Source organism: Heloderma suspectum, chromosome 2, assembly GCF_057233095.1.
Source record: "Heloderma suspectum isolate Gila_16-S chromosome 2, 16-S_ref, whole genome shotgun sequence".
NCBI classification, from domain to species: Eukaryota; Metazoa; Chordata; class Lepidosauria; order Squamata; family Helodermatidae; genus Heloderma; species Heloderma suspectum.
Genome location: NC_139459.1, coordinates 301803985 through 301827941, shown reverse-complemented (window position 1 = coordinate 301827941; position 23957 = coordinate 301803985). Strand labels below are relative to the sequence as shown.

The following is a 23957-nucleotide window of genomic DNA, read 5'->3' as shown; positions in this document are numbered from 1 at the left end:
TTTAGGCTGGTGTAGAAATCCCCTGAGACTCCAGGCAGGCTGCATTTGGCCTGCAGGCCTGCCCTAACCTGTGCAGATGCAGGAGGATATCAAAGGTATTCTTGGCTTCACTCTCCATGGGGGCAACAGAGATGGCCTGCATGAATTGAGCATGCATGCAATGCGTAGGGATTCTATGGCAGGTGCTCAAGGGTTTCTTGGCGGTCAAATCAATGTGGGAAATATTCCATGAATGTCAAAAAATGGAAAACCAACTGCTTTAGCCCAAATGCAAAAGTTAAGACCTAAGAAAAGAACTTGTGAGAGATGCCTTGCGCTGTCATCACTTACTGTGTAGACTGTACCTCACATGTGAACATGCACACATATACCACACACACACACACACACAGACTGACACAGCTGCCTGTGTTTTGGAATCTCCTTTGGGTAATGGCTATGGAGACTGTCATGATGAGTGCCTGCACTTCAAAATTCACCTCTGCCCCCCTGCCCCCTCCTCAAACCCACCTCGACATACCAAGAGAGAGAAACACAGAGGGAGAGGATTACCAATGCTGAGAGCTCCTTGAAGGCTGGTGATGTGCAGTTGAAGAGATCTGGTTCCAGCCAGCCTCTTTCTTCATCGCAGTGCCGAATGGCCGCACCTGAGGGGGAAGGAAGACTGCTTGAGCTAGAAGTTGAGAGTCGGAGATGGTTCTGTCCCTCCTGCTGCTGCCGCCACCACCACCCAGGCAAAGACTGTCAAGACAACAGCACCATGCCAGGTCAGGCTGACTGAACGAAGCATTGACAATGCCACTAACACTGAAAGCCAACATCAGTGAGGGAACAGCTCCAGAGGCGGCTGTACACACCTTGCATTTCATCAGCAACTACAAGCCATTTGCTACACTAACTGCCCTGATTTCATGTTCGCTAATTTGAGTTTTGTGTGGGTTCCCCCAAGTGCCAGGATTAATTATTTTCAACTGGGGAGAGTCGTCCAGAAAGGAATTTATTAGTCACAGATTCTCTGTAATGTGCTGGATGTGTGTCACATGGTAGAACAGTTCATTACTCAATGACTGGATGGATAGAAGCTTTTAAAGGAGAAGAGCAAATACCATGTTATGCCACAAACCCACATCATTGGTGCACAAATCTGTGACCTCTTCTGGATGTGTAAGTCTTTCTGGAATACCATACCCATCTCTCAAGCCCATGGGGATGGATAAATGCAGAGATGCTACAAATCAGAATACATGTGGAATTTAATTTGTATTGGCTAACCTCTCTCTTTATCATTACCTTTTCTTTTCTGGCTCATGCGCTCCTGAAAATGACCTGCTTCTCATTGTATATGGAGTCCATCAAATGGGGGGGGGGTCTTGAATCCTGGTAATAATATTAACGTGCTACTGGAATTCAAAACTATAGTATTCGGAGGGAGTCAAAGTGACCACATTCAAAACTGTGATCAGAATATTTTATAAAAATGGGGTTAGATCTGCAGACATTTAATCAGCTCTATTAACTTGCCATATGGGACTTCAGCACAACTAATGTTATCTGGATTGGGGCTCATTGTAACATTTTGTTCCCCAGTCAATTTGGTTTGCAGAATTTGGAATTTTATACTGTTGATTCTGTTGTTGATTCTGTGATTGATTCTGTGTGATAGTCAGACTAGATGTTACATGCAATATCTACTTTCAAAAGACAAGCACAGATTTTCCAGGGGAGGACTGAAAAAGCTATGGGGGATGGGTACCAATTTGGAGCAGAAAACAGCAGGGAAGGCGAGGAAAAGATACGCCCTTTCCTCCACTGCTTCTCCACTCCGCATCACCCCCTTCTGCAGCTGCTTTTCAGACAAGAAGGAAAGGTCTGTTGGGGGTGAACGACACATGTTTGCATGTAACGACTAGTTTAGTCTTCATACCACCTGCATGTTTTCAAGAGGAGGGGGATGGGGTTGGTAACCATAAGGACTACAGACTTACATGTTTCAAATCAAAGAAATTTGACAGTACCAAATTGTGTTTAAACCACAGGACACTGCACTTTACCGCAACGGCCATGCAGCTTTCTCGAACACTTGAATGCCACCAGGATCACCAAAGCCAGCAGGCCCACACTACTGATATCTATTCAATACAGAAACAATATAGATATCTAGCGGGAGCATTGTTGTTGTTGTTCAGTCGTTCAGTCGTGTCCGACTCTTCGTGACCCCATGGACCATAGCACGCCAGGCCTTCCTGTCCTCCGCTCTCTCCCGGAGTGTGCTCAAGTTCATATTCATTGCATCGGTGATGCTATCTAGCCATCTCATCCTCTGCCATCCCCTTCTCCTTTTGCCTTCAGTCTTTCCCAGCATCAGGGTCTTTTCCAGAGAGTTTTCTCTTCACATTAGGTGGCCAAAATATTTGAGCTTCAGTTTCAGTATCTGTCCTTCCAATGAGCACTCAGGGTTGATTTCCTTTAGGATTGACTGATCTGACCTCCTTGCAGTCCAGTGGACTTGTAAGAGTCTTCTCCAGCACCACAGTTCGAAAGCATCGATTCTTCGGTGCTCAGCCTTCCTTATAGTCCAGCTCTCACAGCCATACATTACTACTGGGAAAACCATAGCTTTGATTAGATGGACCTTTGTCGCCAAGGTGATGTCGCTGCTTCTTACTATGCTGTCTAGGTTTGCCATAGCTTTCCTCCCAAGGAGCAAGCGTCTTTTAATTTCATGGCTACAGTCACCGTCTGCGGTGATCTTGGAGCCCAAGAAAGTAAAATCTGTCACTGCTTCCATTTCTTCCCCCTCTATATGCCAGGAAGTGATGGGACCGGATGCCATGATCTTAGTTTTTTTAATGTTGAGTTTCAAACCAGCTTTTGCACTCTCCTCTTTCACCCTCAACAAGAGGCTCTTGAGATCCTCTTCGCTTTCTGCCATTAGGGTGGTATCGTCTGCATATCGGAAGTTGTTGATAATTCTCCCAGCAATCTTAATTCCGACCTGTGATTCATCCAACCCGGCGTTTCTCATGATGTACTCTGCATATAAGTTAAATATGCAGGGTGACAATATGCAGCCTTGTCGTACTCCTTTCCCAATTTTGAACCACTCGGTTGTTCCATGTCTGGTTCTTACTGTTGCTTCTTGACCCTCGTACAGGTTTCTCAGGAGACAGGTAAGGTGGTCTGGTACTCCAATCACTTTAAGAATTTGCCACAGTTTGTTGTGATCCACACAATCAAAGGCTTTAGTGTAGTCAATGAAGGAGAAATAGACGTTTTTCTGGAATTCTCTTGCTTTCGCCATGATGCAGCGAATGTTGGTGATTTGATCTCTAGTTCCTCTGCCTCTTCGAAACCCAGCTTGTACTTCCAGTAGTTCTCGGTTCGCATACTGCTGAAGCCTAGCTTGTAGGATTTTGAGCATCACCTTGCTGGCATGTGAAATGAGCGCAATTGTGCGGTAGTTTGAACACTCTTTGGCGTTGCCCTTCTTTGGAATTGGAATGTAAGTGACCTTTTCCAGTCTTGCGGCCATTGTTGAGTGTTCCAAATTTGTTGGCATATTGAATGCAGCACTTTAACAGCATCATCTTTTAGGATTTTAAATAGCTCAGCTGGAATACTGTCATCTCCACTAGCTTTGTTGTTAGTAATGCTTCCTAAGGCCCACTTGACTTCACTCTCGAGGATGTCCGGCTCAAGTTCAGTGACCGCACTATCATGGCTATCAGGGACATTCAGATCTTTCCTGTATAGTTCTTCTGTGTATTCTTTCCACCTCCTCTTAATCTCATCTGCATCTGTTAGGTCCCTGCCTTCTTTGTCCTTTATCATGCCCGTCTTTGCTCAAAACGTTCCCTTGAGATCTCCGATTTTCTTGAAGAAATCTCTAGTCTTTCCCACTCTGTTGTTTTCCTCGATTTCTTTGCATTGTTCATTTAAGAAGGCCTTCTTGTCTCTCCTTGCTATTCTCTGGAACTCTGCATTCAGTTGGATATATCTTCCCCTTTCTCCCTTGCTTTTCGCTTCCCTTCTTTCCTCAGCTACTTGTAAAGCCTCATCAGACAGCCACTTGGCTTTCTTGCATTTCTTTTTCTTTGGGATGGATTGAGTTGCTGCCTCCTGAACAATGTTACGGACCTCCGTCCATAGTTCCTCAGGCACTCTGTCTATCAGGTCTAATTCCTGAACTCTATTCCTCACCTCCACTGTATATTCATAAGGGATATGATTTAGGTCATACCTGAATGGTTTAGTGGTTTTCCCTACGTTCTTCAATTTAAGCCGAAAATTTGCAAGAAGCAGCTCATGATCTGAGCCACAGTCAGCTCCAGGTCTTGTTTTGACTGACTGTATAGAGCTTCTCCATCTTTGACTGCAAAGGACATAATCAATCTGATTTCGATATTGACCATCTGGTGATGTCCATGTGTAGAGTCGTCTCTTGTGCGGATGGAAAAGAGTGTTTGCTATGATCAGCATGTTCTCTTGGCAAAACTCTATTAGCTTTTGTCCTGTTTCATTTTGTACACCAAGGCCATGCCTGCCTGTAATCCCAGTGATTTCTTGACTTCCTACTTTAGCATTCCAGTCCCCTATGATGAAGAGGACATCTTGTTTTGGTGTTAGTTCTAGAAGGTGTTGGAGGTCTTCATAGAACCGATCAACCTCAGCTTCTTCGGCATCAGTGGTTGGGGCATAGACTTGAATTACTGTGATGTTGAATGGTTTGCCTTGGATTCATACTGAGATCATTCTATCATTTTTAAGATTGTACCCCAGTACTGCTTTTCCCACCCTTTTGTTGACTATGAGTGCTACTCCATTTCTTCTAAGGGATTCTTGCCCACAATAGTAGATATGATGGTCACCTGAATTAAATTCGCCCATGCCTGTCCATTTGAGTTCACTGATTCCCAAGTTGTCGATGTTCAATCTTGCCATCTCATGTTTGACCACCTCCAGCTTACCCTGATTCATTGATCTGACATTCCAGGTTCCTAAACAATATTGTTCTTTACAGCATCGGATTTTCTTTTCACCACCAGACACATCCACAGCTGAGTGTCCTTTCGGCTTTGGCCCAGCCGCTTCACTCTTTCTGGCGCTACTTGGAAATACCCTCTGCTCTTCCCCAGTAGTATATTGGACACCTTCTGACCTGAGGGGCTCATCTTCCGGTGTCATCTCTTTTAGCCTTGTGATATGTTCCATGGGGTTTTCTTGGCAAGAATACTGGAGTGGGTTGCCATTTCCTTCTCCAGTGGACCACATTTTGTCAGAACTCTCTGCCATGACCTGTCCGTCTTGGGTGGCCCTGCACGGCATAGCTTATGGCTTCACTGAGTTACGCAAGCCCCTTCGCCACAACAAGGCAGTGATCCATGAAGGGGAGCGGGAGCATTAAGGCATCCTTAATGCTATCAACAGTCTCACAAACAGCACCGACACCATCAGCAGCATGACCCGCGTCATCTGCCATCCTCACCAGTGGCACTAGGAGTGTGTTCAGCAATGACCTGAATGGGAAAGACATCAGTAGGGTAATAACAGCTGTGATCCCTTATAATTCCAGGAGTGGCAGCTCAATCTGCCACCCCCCCTCATTTTTATTTATTTTTTGCTGCTTTACAAATGAGAAAATGTGATGTTCCGCCATGGCCAGGTTTACACGAGTCAGTGCTGGAACCAAGACTGCTCTTTGGAAAGGACCGGCTTCTGCTCTCAGCCAAATCTGCCCCACTGAGATCCTCCTAGAGGTTTCTGAAGCATCCACAGGGGCAGAATGCACATTCTGCATGCTCACGATCTCAGGCTCAGTCTTTGGCATCTCTTGTTGAAGGATCTCGGGTAGAAAACCTAAGCAAGACTCTTTTCCTTTTCCCAAGACTCCAGAAAAGCTGCTAACAGTTAAGCAGACAGTCATGAGCTAAATAAACCAATGCTGTCTAGATCAGGGAAAGGCAGAGGGCAGATCTGGATCGAGTGACATTTCTCTGGGCCACTTGCAGTAGATCAGCAAGGATTTTTGACTCCCAGTTTTTTAACAATAGCAGCAACCCCCCATGCCCTAAATAATAATGCTCAAACAAAGAAAGCTTTAAATGAAGAAATCTAGGTGTGGATTTTTGTGGGGAAGTACTGAGAGCTGCATTCAAAACAAAATTCCTGGGCTCAGAATGCTTTAATTCTTAGTGTATGGGTTTGGGGGTGGGGTTGTACCAGGCTCTGGCTGTAGTAAAAAAACCACACAAATTAGATCCTGCAAGCCTGATGTCTGTGCTACCTTGGCTTAGATTAATATAAGATAGTTCTTTATTGCTGCTTCATCTGTTTCAGGACTTGGCCCTGGTATAAGCACATGCTGGGATTTCTGACTAGCAGGTTTTCCCCTTGGGATCCTACGGCTGCTACCTGGCCTGAACAGGATACCTGAAGAAAAGGAGGTACAACCAAGGTCTATTTGAAATCAGGAAACCCCACAGTGTATACCTCAGGTTTCCACAGTGTCCAGTCATAAAGGATGGTTCTGGTAGCAGCAACAATACTGAGCTTTTCTACATGAAGCTGTTAATCCGCTGTATCTACTGTTCGTTTTGTCACAGAATTGAGATCTGAGTACAATATGAGAAGGGTTTCCTTTCCTGTTTTCCACCTATATAACCTCTAGATGACACTGTGGTACAGCATAAGAGGAAATCATGCTTTCTTTTGCTTTCACAATTAAATTCCGCATTTTCCCTGCTCTAAAAAAAGACACATTGAAAGCACTGGCTAGACACAGAAGCAAAACTGGATGGTCACGACGTCGTCTAAAGATCCCGCAAACAACTGTGAGTAGGGATTGACATGCACATGATAAATGTCTCATGTAGAAAAACCCACTGTCAACCAGTTCTCCCCAATCTGGTGCCATCCAAATGTGTTGGACTCCAATTCCCATCATTGTCACCTAGCATGGCCATTGCCAGATTGGGAAAGGCTGCTCTGTACTCTTCTCCAGCTTAGCTACTGGTGACGATTACGATACTTGTATCTCTCATATGGCACAGCCCATGACAGGCCGCTTACTCATCACATTTAGCCTCAAGTTTAGATTTTCAGGGTTAGTGGGGACAGACAGAATTTCAGCCACGTGCCAACGTGGAAGCACCCTTACCACATTTTAAACAGATGTGCAATCATCGACCACAGTCAGGAGAAACCTGTTCCAGGTCTCAGGAGGATACAGATTTGCACAGCAGTGATGGGCTGGCTGTTGCATCAGTTGCAAACTATAAAAAGTAGTGGTGGGGGGCTTCATAAAGTAAGCCGAAATGAGCTTGTTTATGGAACAGGGAAGGTCAGCATGTCCGCTTGTTTCAGGGCTCATTTTACGAAGTGCGAAATCCCTGTTGTGCAAGCAGTTGCTCCCCCTGGTGCAACATAATCAGTGGGAGTGCAGCAGCCCCCTTGGATACCGCCTCTGGTGCCCTCCAGATGATTTTGACTGCAACTCCCATCAGTCCCAGCCAGCATTGCCAAAGGTCAGGGATTATGGGAGTTTTTATCCAAAACATCTGGAGAGCCCAGATTGTTTACCACTGTAATGATCCCTTTCTCTCTCCTAATCATCTGAAAGCAAGAGAGCCAATGCAACAGGAGGGAGTTAGTTGCCTTCTCAAGTTCCCTGACAAGTCTAAACAGATGTGCCCCAGCATCACTTTCTTGCCCATGGCCCATGACAGGGAGGGGTGAACCCAGGCACATCGCACACCAATGCACAAGATGATGGTTGGAGCCCCAGAACTCTCCCAACATGACAGATTATCCAAGATCCACAGAAGTGCATCAAGGCAGTAAGCATAAGCGTAAGCAGGTTGTATGTGACTGGGGGTGGGGGTGGGGGTGGGGAGCGCAAGGTGATTTTCTGCAGGTTAGTGTTTGGTGAAAAGGAAAAGAAGCCAAGGGTCAGACAGGATTACAAGGAAAACAGAGCCAGGCAAGGTGTTTGTAATAGAGCCAGGAGCCCTTGCAGCGTCTAGGGCAAGTGTGGGTTCTGGCGGCGACTCAGGCAGGAAGCAGGAAATGGAAAAGCCACACAGAGCAGCCCTTATAAAGCAGGAGGGGTGGGGAGGAAGGGAGAGCAACGGGCCTTACCTGCACCCCGCAAACCTGCACAGGAGGAAGAGAAAGATGTAGAGAAAAGGGACAACATTAAAAGCTTTCAAGTGGTGTATGTCTCGTGCATGTTCCTTGGGATGGGGTTCTCTGTAGACAGGGAACTGTGGTGGAGGTTCCCACTTCAGGATAATGATCCATAGTTTTAAGGCATGGATTAAAGAAAATAATTAAGTGTAACTGTCCCCACTGGTGTGAACATTCTGAGGTACAAGGGATACTGGAGGGATACTATCCACTTTTTCCAGACCGTGCATAATTTTGTATGCCTGTATCATGTCTCTCCTTACTTGACTTTTTCCTAAGCTAAAAAGCCCCAAACATTGTAACTTTTCGTCACTGGGGAGTTCCTTCAGCCTCTTGATCATTTTGTTTGCTCTTTTCTGCACCTTTTCTAGCTCTACAATATCCTTTTGGAGATGTGGTGACCAGAACTGTGCAAAGTATTCCAAGTGTGGTCACACCACAGATTCGTATCAGGGCAGTGTGATATTGGCAGATTTTTTTTTTATTCCTTTTCTAATGATGGCAGATCGCAGCCTCCTGGGAATTGTAGTGTTCCAGAGGTCTTGCTATCCATAAGGTTCCACAGTCTTCCAGGGTCCAAAATAAAGGCTGCTGAACAGCTGAACAGCTGCCTTTCTCATTGCTATCACCCACTAGGGAAATTTCAGCAGGAAAGGGAAGGGGGCAGCTGCAGTGGGAGGGAAGGCTGATCTGAGACTGAGCTCATTACAAGCCGAGTCTGATCTTTGGAGAAGTTTAGGCTTGGCTCATAATTAACAACATGGAAATTTCAAACTGAGGAAGTTCCTCCAAACTCTCTAGTTCTGAACATTGGCTGCCTCATTCAGGCAGTCCTTGTTTGCTGTCGTAACTACTCCATTGTTCACTTGCCAGAACAACAAACATCTTTGATTCTAGTTCACAAGCCCCCATTTCTTCAAAACCTTATCAACAGAAAAGATGCACAGCAATAAGCTAGGGTAGCGCTGAGAGAAAAAGCCACAAAAGAAAAGAAAAGACAGGCATGGGATGCCTTCACAGAAGAGGCAACTTGCAACTTTCTGATTCTGCTGGAACCAAACAGGGCAGATCCATCCACCCTGTCCATAAGCACATGCTCCTGCAAGTGGAAAATACTTACCCAGTGAACCTTTGGGACAAGGCACCACAGCTGGCAAGCCAAACTTGGTCTGAGGCCACCATACCCCGGCTCTCAGCGATTTAGGGCATGCGTCATAGAGCACTGTGAAGCCAAACACAGAAGCTAAGTCACCTGGAATCTTAGGGAGAGGCTTCTTCCACAGAACACTTCTCCACAAAGCTGGGAGGAAGAGACTGCCAAGGACCTCTCAGACCTGATTGGCCTAACTCTGAAAGAGAATCTGCAGAAAATCACCTTCCAATGATTCTATCTATCTATCTATCTATCTATCTATCTGAACCTGGACCATAAAAACACAGAGGCAGCAGATTTTCTGGACATATGGTGGCCTTGTGAGACAATCCAAACTTGCTGGGAAAGTTAGAGAACTAATGAAGTATTTGGATATGAACTACTGAATGTGGCTCAGTGGCTCTGCATTTGAATTGTTGGCAGGGTATAACTCAGGTGTGGGCAACTTGTGGCCTTCCAAATGCTTCAGCCTACAACTCCCATCATCCCTCACTATGGACTATGCTGACTAGAGTTGATGGGAGTTGTAGGCCAAAACCTATGGAGAGCCACAAGTTGCCCAGCTCTGATATAACTGAATTGTGTGATCTGGAATTTTGCAAATTTGTTTCCTGTGTGTATCGTCATTGAATGGAAAGACTAGGCAGCTTTATTGACTAGGCAGGTTTATTCAGTCCTTGCTGCATGTTGCCCTTACTGTAAGTACATGGTTTACTTCACTGGCTATGTGGTTTACTTTAGAAATGACAGTCCTCTGTTTGAAGGGCTGTCCAGTCCAAGTTTGGTTTAAAGATAAAGAACCAAAGAAGGGAGAGCAGCAGAGGCCTTGAAGTTGCCCATCAACAGTTATTACCTGGACTGCAGACTGAGCAGAAACAGAGGTCACCTGACCACAGCCTTTCCCACGGTGGTGAGATGTATTGGATTTCTACTTCCGTTCTTGTAATTATTTCTAAATGTGCATCTCTCCATAGAAATTAGCACATGCAAATGTTATCAGATCTGTGTTCCTCTTTTTCAGGGATGCATTTCCTCTTTTGTGGCGATGCGTATGAGGCTAGCCTATAAATTGCCTTCTGAATCTCCTCTTTAAAAAGAGAGACTCCCAAAGACACCGCCTTTTAAGCTTACATTGTAAACTGCCATCCTCCTGGAAGTTCTACCATGGATGTTGTTATCATGAAGAAGAACCAGTTTAATCTACCCTGTTTCACTCTGCCACCCTCAAGTGCCAAAGCCATTAGGCTAATGAGAGGAAAGGAGGCATATGCCACTCCTTCCTACTAGACCGCTCCCCTCTAGGGGCTTCTCTAAACCAGCCTAAAATCCTGTATTAAAAACAGGTCTTTCTGCTTCCGTTTTAAACACAGGATCATGACGACTCCCTTTTTCACGTGCTTCCTTACCCCCCACCTCTTCCTCCTCCTTCTCCCTGTATCTGAGTCTCCCATTGCCTTTCAAAGGCAATGGAAGACTCACAGAACAAAGGGCATTTAGTGCTTGAATGATCATGGCATCATGTAAAGAGCCCGCAAACTTCCGGAGCAATCTCAATAGCAGGATAAAAGCTCCGTGTGAAGGAGCCCTAATAGGCGGCCACCTCCCCATGACTCTTTCCCTTGACTTGTACTTCCACCCACTGAGTCATCATTTTAGAAGCACAGTGTTTGTTCTGGAGAAAGCCCAGCTCTGAAGAATGAGCAGCTGCTGGTGGAGTGAACACCCCTATTTGAGAAGGAGAGGGGAGGCTCCCCCAGAACTGTGCACAAAAACGTGCTCTTCTGACACCCTCGGCCTGTACTCACCCTGGCAGCCGCTGGGAGTCACCTCTGCAAAAGGGCTGTCACAACTGTTGCACTGTCGGCCAATCACGCCCGGCCGGCAGTGACATTGGCCTGTTTCCTGCTCGCAGGAACGCGAAGAGGAGCCAATGGGATAGCAGTCACAGGGAAGGCAGGCATCACTCCCTTTAGGGTGGTAGTGAAATTCCTGCCGGAAGAAGGCAGAGGGGCAGGGGAGGTGGTTAGAGAGCTGGGTGACAGGAAGAGGAGTGGTAGGAGTGAGGGGCTGACGAGACCACAGGCAAGAGGAAAGGGCCAAAACAAGGAGCCTAGTAAAACAGCAGGAGAAAGGGGGTAGGCCTGGTGGGACAAAGAGGAAGGCACTGTTAGGACAGCAGAAAGCAGAGGCAGCCCATCCAGCCAGCAAGAACAGGAAGATTATACAGCAACACAAGCAGTTTCTTCCTCTGTTCCAGAAAGGTGTGCCCCTTCTGGGCTTCTACAGTGCTTTCAGCCACCTTCTGCTGTGGGTCTCTCCTATCCATCACCCCTTTGACATGCCAGAATGAAGAGTGGTTTCCCTACTGGTCTGTTCCAAACACTTTCTGAAGCCTGTAGTGTCAGATCAGGGTCAAGGAGTGGTGAGGGCTGACATAGGCAAGCTGGGAGAGGCCATGAGAGCGTGAAACAGATAACACTAGGGGCGGGGAGGGGGACTTCTGTGGGTCCTTCCCCATTAGAGTAAAAAAAAAAAACTTACAAGAAAATGTGTGAAAGTGGACATCAGGATGAGATGTATGTTTTCACAGCCAAGTATGAGTGCAATGAGATTACAGAGCCAGGAATGGGGGATGAAAGGCAATATTGCAGATGATGAGCAAGGCGATTCCAGCATTGTCTCAGAGCCTAAGGTCAGCTGTATTCCAACACATTTCTGCAAAGGCACTGGCATATCTGTTCCCTCACCTTACAATGACATTGCCCGTTGGTTTTATTACAGTCTGGGTCAAATCCCTTGGCCGCATCGCAGTTGCAGGGCCCACATGTTGGATTCCCCCACCAGCCCTTAGGACACTGTTGATCCATCCTGCAGGGAAAGAAGTCAGGTGGTTGGAAACCTGATGTTCTGCATCCAGGGCACCACCTTGTTGCTGGCCTGACAGCAAGTGGAAATACAACAGTATGATATGCGGCTGATTTTGATATTGCACTGGTTTAAGTATGGTTCTGTGGTTTTGATTTTTTATTAAATTGCTTGAGTATAGTGTTATATAGAAAGATGCTAATACATTTTTGTAATACATTTTTTTTGGGGGGGATTTTCAGCAACAGTGAAAAGTGCCCCCCCAGGGCAATTTAGGGGGGATTGTTCTGAAAGGAAGTTAAAGGGTTTTCCCATTCAGAGGGAGGGCAATACTGATCCAGGAAGCATTGGCTTCACTCCCAGTGAGCTTTGTGATGTTATGGGAAGCCAAATCTGATTGGCTACATAGTGTCACAACATCAGCATGCTCACTGGGTGATCTCCATTGGGCTGGGATGACTATTCCTGAGGAAAATGACCCAGTTTTAAAAAAAAATGGTGCAGAAGCAACAACAGATGGGAAATAATGGCAGCAAGCAAGGATTTGGGGGGAAATATTTCAGCCCTACCCAAAAGTAGTACTTTTGCCCCCACTCTAAGACAAACTAAGCAAACATTTGGCACAGCAACTCAATAACAGGAACCATGTACTGCTGGCTTCATGTCTCTGGGCCAAAGAAATTTAGAGAGACGGTTTGATCAGTGGCATAAATTGGCATGGAAGACAACCCCAAGGGACAGCTCTCTACAGCTCAGCATTTCTTATTCAGATGAGGGGTCACAGCAATAATTGGTTTCTGACTATGCACAGCATGGAGTAAAATAAGGACCATATGTCCATTGTTTGACATTATTATTGAAACGTTCATTAACATTCCCATCTAACTCCTCCATACATCGCCTCTTCTCATTATACTAGATCATCACCCATGAGCCACAAGCCTTCCAAGAGCAATTGGCCACCCATGGTTATGACAATCTGGCATGAAGGGACAGGGCTAAGATGCAAGTGAACGTCTGGCTCTCGCATTCCTTGTGACGTGTCAGCATGCAATTTTTATCCTGTCTCCTCACCACCATGGTCACCAGCTGCTCTGGGTCCTCCTGCTCTCTCTCATCACTTGCTTGCTTGACAGGCAGAGAGCCTGTGACCAGGAAGGCCGGGGCATCTCCTGCTCCTCCTTCTCACCACCACTGTTATCTGGGCCAGAATAAGAGGCAGGTGACCAAGGAGGATGCAATGTAGAAGAGGAGGAGCAACTCCCAGGGGCTCTTGTCACTGGGCCCCCGCTGAAGTGTGGGACCTCAGCAGGTGCCTGACCATGCCCACCCTTGATGCCGGCCCTGCCCATCTGAAACCGATATGCTAAAACCATCTCCTTATGAATTTACCATATCAAAAGTTAGCTGTAAATCTGCCCTTAGATGAGGAGCCAGGTGACACACAAAGGCCGAAAAATCAGTAGTTGGAAACAGGAGCCAGATTTTACCCTCTGTCTTCTCAGTGGCCCAGCTATAACGGCTGGGGAACCTGAGAGTGGAGGAGCCCAATTAAATAGTGGAATTATCATTTCTTAGTCAGACCATAGGATGCTGAAAAGTGCACAACCCATCCTGGATCTCACCTGTGCTCACAATACTGTCCAAAGTGATTTTCTCCACACTCGCAGATGTAGCCATGGGGAGCACCCGGCTTTCGCCGACATACCGACTTGTTCTTGCAGGGGTTCAGATGACAGGCGTCAACGCAGCTCCTGCCATAGTACCCTGGAACAACAGAGTACAACCACCTTGCAAAACCAAAACACAATGTGAAGGTTCAGGGCCCCACATAAGAAAATGCTTGGGAAGTGGGGTTCATTCTCCAACTGAGCCTGGAGTTTATTAAGGTGGATCACCATGCAGAGTCAAGCCCATCTGAATTCTCTTCTCCCTTCCCCCCGCCCCCAGCCCCTGCAACAAAGAAAGCCAAAGGCTGTGATCAGTATCCATTGTATCCACAGGAGGGTTGCACACATCTGCTTGATTTACATACCTTGGGCCAAAGGGTTTGGCCTATTTGATCATTGAATTCTGAATTTATTATGATTTCACAATGATTAGGGTGGCTTGTGGAAATCTTGGGTAAGTGGAGATACTGGAAGATGACAAGAGGAGGGGACAAGATTGCACCATTTAAACTAGCACTAGCACGCCACAGATTTACGAACTCCAAATCTCAAAACCATGCCCACATTCAAAAGAAGGGACTGGTGTTTGAAAAAGAAGCTGTACTTTGATCTGCTGTTTTGCAAAGAGCTTTTTTGACCTGACCTTGGGCAGAGGCAACTTTTTTTTGCTTTGCTAAAGGAATGAACTGATGCAAGAAGCCTTATGTCAGGGAGATGTAATTGTGCATGAACTCTGCAAACAAATACCCTTATAGACCAGCAATAGAAGGAAAGATGATATACCACATCCCCTAAAAAAAAAAAAAGAAGGAAAAGAAGAAGGAAAAAAGCAAAGGGGAAATGACGGGAAGAGGAACACTGGGCGGAAAAATGGAAAGAGAAACAGAAAAGGGGAGACAAAACAAAGGTTAAAGGTGAAGAGCAGAAAAAGAACAGGAACTGCAGCCTGTGCTGCTTCTCTATTTCCTACCTGGTTGGCATACACAAGCGTAGCTTTGCCACTTGTCTTGACATACACTGTTGGCAGGACAAGGGTTGGAGTCGCAAGGGTTGGGCACAGGACATCCTGCCTCCACGTGCAAAGTGCTGCTGGGCTTGGGTAATGCAGTCCCCGTGGCTGTGTCACCCAGGCGTACTCCCTGAAAGCCAAGTGAGAAGGGCATTGTGAAGCCAGGTTTTCCACCCAAAGGGCTGGACTTTAACAGAGAGAACTTGGGCACTGGCTTAAACAATCCAGTCCAGTCCAGCTTTAAAGAATGTCCTTAACTTCACCTTTTATGCTGCCAGTTATTCAGGCCTGCTAGTGCAGGGGTGGAGATCCCCAGGCCTGGGCCCCCAATCCAGCCCTCCAGTGTTCCCCAGAGGGCCACACCCATTCCCCTGGCCCCACCCCCTTTCCCCTGACCACCAACTGTTGGGAGGTTTCCTGACTTTTGTGCAGTTCTCTGCCGCCCCCATTCTAAAAGGTTGAAATGCCTCTCCTAAGGCCTCGGTACTGGCAGTGAGAGCTTTCAGCTACAATATGCTGTTATTTTCAGTATTTTTGGCCCTGCCCCTTTTGCATTTGGCCCCACCCACCACTGGTATGCGGCCCCCAAGAGTTTCTCCAGAATGGAATTTGGCCCTCAGGCCGAAAGAGGTTCTGCAGGGGCGCAGAACGTCTTTGTGTATTGGTCTGTTTGGCCAACATCTCCACTGGTAGCAACTGTTTCCTCTTGTTTTCTCTTCCTCAAAGTCCTCACTACCAATTGTTCAGAGGCCTTAGCTATCCTGAAGAAACTCATGTATCTATCCACCAAGAGTGACAGCCCCTAGAAAGGAAGCATCTATTACTTGGTTTCTGCAACTGCCTTTGGGTTGTTGTTGCTTTAATTCTCCATTTGTGAATGCTGCCTGTCCCCGAATCAAAACATGGATAAGCAAAGAAAACATGGATTATGGATATTTCCTGGAACTCACCTGGATGCAGCCCTCCAATCCATGATGGACTTTACCAGACTCTAGGATTCCCCCAACGTGGAGATGCTTAACCTTCAGGCCATGTAGTTCATTGCCAACAACTACAGTATCCTGAGGAAACAAAGCCGACTAATAGGACTCTCATAGGCACACCATTGCTTAGATCCCTTCCCTGGGCCTACAGGTTAACCTTTCACTTCCCTGACAGCCCTATTCTCTGAGAGTCAGGACCAGTAACAAATGCTAAAAAGAAAGTTAGCAGCCAAGAAGGGGCCATTAGTATTGATCAGAGAGAGAGAGAGAGAGAGAGAGAGAATATTAGGTCTCAAGGTGAGGGTGCCGTTAAAAACACCTGGGCATGGGGGAGAATAGGACTTGCAGAAAGGACTCCAGCCCTTTTACGGATCATTGGTCCCAGTGTGAATAATGCCTCCCCGCTCTCTCCCCCGCATCCTCAGAGCTCACCTGGTAGGATCCATAATCCAGATTGAGGGTGATGATGAAACGAGTCTCTCGGCCACTGCGAACATCCTGCAGCTGTAGCTGCAGATCATGCCATGCCCCATCATTCAGCTGCATTTGATCCAGGAGGAGCGTGGTGGTGCGCCCAGATCCCCGGTTCACCATGAAGGAGAGCAGGCCAGAGTCCAGCTAAAGGTATGGTGAAAGTCAGAACAGAGCAAATGCTATCCAGAGAGCAAGACTACAACAGCTCAGGCTTGCCTTACTTCTTGCTCCTAATTCTGCACAGATGCTCTGCACATCAGGAAGGGTACTTGAGCTCAGGCCAGTCTAAATATCATCAAGGCAAGGGTGAGGCCATCCCAAATTCAGCCCAAATAGAACATTACCATGGCAAACAGTGCCATAGATCTTACATTACAAGAGGATCCCAGTGCTCTGTTACTTCAGAGCAGGGGCACAGAACTTCAAGGCCAAGGGCCAAATCCAACCCTCCTGAGGTCCAATCTGGCCCAGAGCCATAGATGCTACACTTGTGGGTGCAGGGACAGTACCTGGCAGAGTATGGTGGTGTACTGGCCAGCATGTGCCTGAAGTAACACTCCATTCTGTTGGCGTGTCCGGAACGCCAGGCCCATAAACCAGGGAGTGGAGATCGTCACCTCATTCTTGAAGTCCCAGAAAAGGATGCTGTTGCCACGGAAATGGTGAGGATGATGCATGGCTGGGAAAAAAAAGGAGTATATAAGATGCTGGAGTTCAAAACCAGGTGAAGAAGTTCATGCTGGTGGAAGCCCAAGGACCTCTCTCACTCCTGTGGTTAGAATCTCTCCATGCCATTAGGGCATGGATTGGGCCAGGGGAGAGGGATGGGAGGTTTCACCTCGCTGGAAGTTCTGAGCAGCCTGTAGTAGGAGCTCAAGAGTAGGGATGCTGGAGGGTTTTGTGTGGTCAGCATTCCTAAGTGAACACACCTAATGGGCAGATGGGAATGCAGCTTTCCTTTGGATTTCAGGCTTCCTCGCATTTTGCGATGCAGCTTTCAGCTCAGAAAGCATACCAAAATGTGTGTGAAATGTGTATTATTGGGTAAATAATGTTAACAACTATGTGCTTTGAGAGAAAATACGTCTAGAAATGTGTATTTTGTGAAAAATATGTTAAAAATATGTATTTCAATACAAATGTTTGAGCAGGTTTTTTTTTAAATTACAAATTAGCGTGGAAATGGGATGGAATGGACTTATAAATGAACACATGTGCAACTGACACAAAGCAGAAATAGACTGATCTGATCATCCTTGACCAAGCAACTTGGCCAGATGACAGGTGTACCAGAGCTAGGCCAAACCCTTTAGAACTGCAGGCATAGCAGATTCTACTGACTGGGAAACATTCGAGGGCTGTTTTTTTACGTTTTGTCATTGTGTATTTGAGATAAAAACACATGCCTATTTGTGCCATTAAAAAGAGCACACAGACATGTTTAATTGAGCTTCTCTCTTCAAAATGCTCAAAATAATGATTTTTATGATAAAAGAATAATGATTCTTCCCTGGGCACCATTCACATGCCTTTTGAAAGGAAAAGTCATGATAACGAACTATGCAGTCCCCTCTATAAGACAGATAAAGGGACAATCCTATGCATGTTTAGACATAAAGAAGTCCTACAACTTCCCATGCTGGCTGGGAAACATTGGGAGTTGTAGGGCTTTTCTCTGTCTAAACATGCATAGGATTGTGCCTTTACTGTGTTTTTTGAACTTGAGCACTGGTACGTAAAGACAGAATGTATCCTGATAGGCTCCCATAAAAACTTAAGGGCCAGGTAAGGCCCCTCAAGGGTTCCAGGTGCGAGTCTAGAACAAAGCTTCTCACAAGCAGTTCTTTAGGAGTGTCCAAAATTATATGAGGCAAGCAAGGGCTAATTTTCAACCTTCCTTGGAAGCTGAATTCCTGTCCTGTCCAAAGCTTCCAGTGAAGGAGGACTCCAAAGAATGGGTCCAGATACAGGAGGAATTCAGTCCAGAACCTAGAGTCACTCTGTGAGTCCGAGCAGCTGAAGCATTCATATCCTCCATATACATCATCCTTACTACAGAAGCATCTAGGAACTTTCACAACAGGAAAGAAAGGCCAGCTCTGGTAAAAAAAAGACACCTCAGAAGTTCAAAACCCAAAGTATCCCCAGTCATATATGGCTTAAAGCTATTTTTTCATACTTCCTTCCAGGCCCATTTCCAAGAACACCACCAGCCTACCCCCCGCCCACTCTTTGCCTTACCTTCTTGGGGAGATTTCTTCACCTTCCAGAAAACCTTTCCAAAGTCAGCATGATGCATTTCTCTTAGGCCATGGGCATCTCTACACCAGCCTAAAATCCTGCATTTTAAACGGGGCTTTCTCCTTTGTTTTAAATGCAGGATCACAACTGACTCCCTTTACACCTGCTTCCTTTCCCCCCTCCCCTTCCCCCTCCCCCTCCTTCTCCCCATGTCTGAGTCATCCATTATCTGTCATTGATCTCGCTCCTCTTCTTGCCGCTCTAACTCTTTTCACAGAGGAAAAGAAGTGGAACACAACAGGGTAATTTGACAGCTCATTATCTGCGATCTAATTAAAAATGGAACAAAGGGCATTTAGTGCAGGAGGGCCACGGCAGGGTCATGCCGCCATGTAAGAGCCCGCAAACGTCTGTGAAGGAGCAATCTCAATCGCAGGATAAAAGCTCCATGTGAAGGAGCAACATATCTTCTGGTTTACATTCCTTTGAGAGTCCAGACTAGACTTTTCCAACCTGCTGGCCCTCTGGATGGGTTGGACTGTGACTCCAATAATTCCCAGTCCAGACCATTACTCCAGCAGGCTCTTTTATTCTTTCAGTCACTCCTCTCCCGCAACGTTGCACTTACTGTGCCTGCAGTCCTTGCCTCCAAAGCCCACCGGGCACTCACAGGTGAAGGAAGACCAGCCCACGGTGCAGGTGCCGCTGTTCTTGCAAGGGTGTGAGTTGCAGAAGGAGTGCTTGGCATGACAACCTGAGGACATGGCAGATGGACGGCAAAGGCCGAGACAAAGGGCCAAATTGTTAGCTTGAAATCGCTTCTACTCTGGCCTCCACTCCCAGTTTTCATAAACTATGAAAATAGACCCTAAACCTTCAGATTGACAAGAGACAGGAGCATCTCTGGTCTCAAATGCTGCCTTTCTTCCCAATAGGTTGGTTGGATCTAGACTTAGTCATATTTAGAGTACATTGCTTGAAATCAATGCAGCTTCAGTTAGTCATGACTAGCACATATCCCATTGATTTCTATGCACCTATTCTAAGTCTGGAAGTTGCAGCAGACACCAAAAATGGCCCCCAAGTTTCATTCATCCAGAGCCCTGAGCCCCAGGCTGGGTATACATTTCTGGCTTGGCACAACAAGTATGCAAGTCCCAAGAAATTCACAATAGAGAGAAGACATTTGGGGGAGAGTGACCCAGAGGGCGCAGCTGGGGTACAGATCCTTTCACCATTAGGTCAGTGGTTTGAGTCTGGCCTGTGTCTTGTCTGGGCAGTGGAAAAGCCCGTGTTAGCGCAATCGCAGCATCAGCCAAATGGGCATGCTCTTGCACTAGATAAGACAAAGGGCAACAGGGCATGTGGGATCAAAACTCTCTCGTTGCAGGAGCCTTGATGGAGTCTACAAAGGAGAGGGCCACTGGGCCCTGCTGCAGCCTGTGGTACAATTCCAATAATGGCTTGGGAAGCCTATACAAGCCTCATATCAGGGTTGTTGAACCTCTGGCCTGAGGGCCTCATTTGGCCTGCCTGGGGTCTCAATCTGGCCCTCCAGGGTTCTTCAGATAGACACCCCCCCCTTCCTCTGCCCCCCCCTTCCCCCAGCCACCAATCATTTGATGGTTTCCTGGCTTTTGAGGCCTCTCCCATTCTAAAAGGTGGAAATGTCTCTCCTAAGACTGAGTTACTGGCAGGGTAAAAATATGCTGGTATTTTTGGCCCCAGGACAGGAAGGCCTGGCGTGCTATGGTCCATGGGGTCACAAAGAGTCGGACACGACTGAACAACAACAATTTTTGGCCCTACCCCTTTTGCCTTTGGCCCTTCCCCTTCCCCTTTGGTCCCACCCCCTTTGCTTTCAGTCCTTGCCCACCACAGGAACATGGCCCTGAGAGCTTCTCCGAAATGGAACTCAGCCCTCAGGCTGAAAGAGGTTCAACACCCCTGCTATAAGGGGTTTATGTGCTACCTGAACCATCAAGCCACCGAATAGCCAAGCTCTTGGCCAATACTGCAATGCAAGTGAAGGGAAGAGGATCTGGGAGATGAATGAGCTGGCGAGAGCCATGGGTCAAGCTGCTGACATTACCTGTGGAGGTCCCATTGTTGGCAATGTAGGAAGCCAGGTCAATGCGTTTACTGTCAATGTACAGATCTCTCATGCATCCCACAAACTCCCTGTGCTCCACTGGAAAATTCTCAGGCAGATTGGGGACCCCTCCAAGGAGCAAAGGCCCAGTGAGGTCCAGCGATCTGGGGGAAGAAAAGGGCCATGAGTGGCATTTGCTGCGGTTGCTCTGCATGGCCAGTAAACCTGACACGGGGGAGGATTTCTGCAATGGTACCTTTTAAACTCGGGTCGGGAGTATTGCAGGAAAGGGGGCAGGGCTTTGGCTTAAGCTCAGGGAAATGCAGAAGCCCCCATGCTCAGGCGTTTGGATAGGATGCAGCCAGGGGAGTCAGGCAATCCCCCTCAGCCAAGCATGCAGGATTTGGGACCAGCCAGTGGCAGCCGCGGGACCATGGAGAGACCCAACATCTTCCACGCATGAGCACTATTCAGTCTCTTAATAAAGCTATTAAGGGTGCAATCCTATGCATGTTTAGTCAGAAAAAAGTCCTACAACACCCAGCACAGCCGGCTGGGGAATGCTGGGAGTTGTAGGACTTTTTTTCTGTCTAAACACACATAGGATTGTGCCCTCAGTCTCTTCCACAAACTTTGTCTTGAACAGATGCTGTTGGATGTTTAGGCTACGGAGTCCTCTAAGATATTTACATTTTAAGTGTGACAAACTGTGTGGAATGACCTACTTTATAGGATTTGTAAAGTAGCCTTCCCCAACCTGGCACCTTCCAGATGTGCTGGACTGCATCTTGCATAATTCCCAGCCAGTATGCAATCCAACACATCTGGAGGGTGCCAGCTTTGGAAAGACAGTTGTAAAGTATTGCTGCAATTACGTCTGTTTAGTGCTTTGAGCATTCAAACAAATGCTATATAAAAACCCTGTCACTGTTGCCCTTATTACACCCTCTATTTTGCGTCCTTGCAATCATGAGCCCACATACAAATCCACCCCTTTCATACACATGAAGTGAAATTTACCGGAAAGCCCTGGAATTAACCATCCTGAGTTTGCATATTATTGTTCTTAAAGGGTGCTAGGAGTCAACAAATCTGCGTTAAATGGTCTTGGACATTCTGGGAAAGACCCATGGAGAAGGAAGCTTTGGATGACTGTTTAATGGAACACTCCTGCAAGAAACTTTACATTCTCTCCATTCCAGTCCACTCAACGGCAAGCATTAGCATCTAAGTGCCAATTCAAGTCATGGTTATAATTACACACACACACACACACACACACACACGCACAGAGAGAGTTGGCGACATAATACACAATCCTTACTAAGGAAAATCCTTAGGACAGACTTTCCCAACCTAGTACCCTCCAGATGTGTTGAATTATAACTCCATGGCATGGCTGGGGATGATGGAAGTTGTAGTCCAATACCCCTAGAGGGTACTAGCTGGGGAAGGCTGCCTTAGAATGAAGTTAGATCAGTAGAGAGTCTCGGATAGAATTCTTTCATGAACACACATCTAACCATAAGCCCCATTTTGTCATTTCAGAAGGTGTGCCCATCCTATTCTCATCTCCCATTCTCTGGAATATATTTTTCATATTATTCTCAGCTCTTCCATTGGAGAGTTCAAAGTGACTTGCATGTGTATTTCTATATTAGGGCAGCATCTTCCAAAAATAAGGTCTGCACTCTTCAGACCAGTATGAGGACTTCTTTGGGACAGGGAGTTCTTCTTTCCTGCCATTCTGATTTGCCTCTCCTTCTACCTGTAGGCTGCATGTGGTCTGTAATGCCCCCACTCCCACCCAGTGTGGCTCCCACCACCCTCCACAGCCCCCCAATTTAATGGGTTTTTTTTTTAGCAAAAAAGAAAGAAAAAAAGAAGGTGTCCATGGCAGCTATGGAGTGCCAAAAGGCCCAATTTCGCTTGCAAACCCATTCCTGTCTGTTCTTTGAAGGGTGGGCAGCAAGCGCAAAAGACTCACTTTTTGGAACTGGACTGCACCCCCTCTGCTGCACAGGAGTAGTTCCCAATCTCACTGCCAAACTGCAGCGCCACGGAGGCATCACACTTGTCCACGGTGAGGATGGCCACTTTGTCTTTGGAGGGGCCCTGCACTGAACCCAGGGAGCTGATCTTGGGCTGAAATGACAAAGCAAGGACTGAGCAAACGCCACCTTAACACAAACGCCATATTGCCTCCTTTTCTATTAACTAAGGGTCAAGCTACACATTTGGAAAAAGGACCTGGGATAACTCCCCTAATGCTCTACCAATTTGGAACGCCAATGGGAGGTGAGGGGCAGGGATTGCCTGTTTGAATCCTCTCCCATGTAAAAAATAAACAAACAATAACAACAACTCTGCGTGCAGAAAACTAGAGCATGAGGGACATACTAGTTTTCTCTGACATACTAATTTTCCACAGGAGAGAAGTTTTCAAAATGAGTATTTAATCATTCAGTGCCCCGCTAAAACAAAATTACTTAGAATCATGGATGTAAGAAGCACCATTTGGGGCAGAAAGGCAGGATATTAAATGAGTGAGTGAGTGAGTGAGTGAGTGAGTGAATGAATGTTTCCGATAGCACTTGGAAACAGTGTAAAACAATGGAGAGCCTTATAGACTTATTTACTTCAATGTGGTTGAAATTCTCATGATATAAAAATTCCCGTGAAGGTCTGCAAACTGTACACACTTACATGTAAATACTTACAAGGCCACAGGGATTTTGTGAACGTCCCAAATTTGCCACTTTTAAGGCATATACAAATGAATGCTGGCAAACACAGTTAGGTCACTGGTGACTTCTCAAATCTTAACCAAATTCTTCAGGAATTGTCAACATTTGGATGTGAATGCTGAACCTCAGTACTCTGGGGCCATTCACTGTAACATACAGATAGTGCCTGCCGCTTCTAGCCAGACTCTTCTCCAAGAGCAGAAAATATAGCCCTGACACCATGGATGTCAGTTTCTCAACTGGACAAGGATGGGGAAAAGGGCAGGACTTTGCATCAGGAAGAATCAGAACTGTAAGTGGCAGCTGCACCACTCAGCTAGCAGCAGATTCACACATTACAAAGAATGTGGGGCTGCCACCAAAAATGGTAGCCCTGAGCTGAATTCCCCTCTTCTTCTATCATGTGCTCTGATGTCATAATGATCTGTGTTTCCCCGCCCCATTGAGGGGAGCTAATTATGTGGAACCAGAGTGTGGAAATGTACATCAACATGGGACATTGAACGGGATATTATGGGGCAGGAGGGGGGGAATTCGAC

General features: G+C 46.6%; 1 protein-coding gene across 1 annotated transcript in view; it reads right to left on the bottom strand.

Moving 5' to 3' along the window:
- The window catches only part of CELSR3 (cadherin EGF LAG seven-pass G-type receptor 3), a 187732-nt gene that overhangs the window by 89686 nt on the left and 74089 nt on the right, over positions 1 to 23957 (bottom strand). Inside the window, 12 exon segments of the mRNA XM_084829828.1 lie at positions 553 to 647; positions 9305 to 9406; positions 11143 to 11326; positions 12085 to 12205; positions 13828 to 13969; positions 14843 to 15011; positions 15832 to 15942; positions 16297 to 16482; positions 16848 to 17017; positions 19208 to 19333; positions 20672 to 20835; positions 22659 to 22816. Of these exon segments, the coding sequence (XP_084685954.1) occupies positions 553 to 647; positions 9305 to 9406; positions 11143 to 11326; positions 12085 to 12205; positions 13828 to 13969; positions 14843 to 15011; positions 15832 to 15942; positions 16297 to 16482; positions 16848 to 17017; positions 19208 to 19333; positions 20672 to 20835; positions 22659 to 22816 (1728 nt within the window).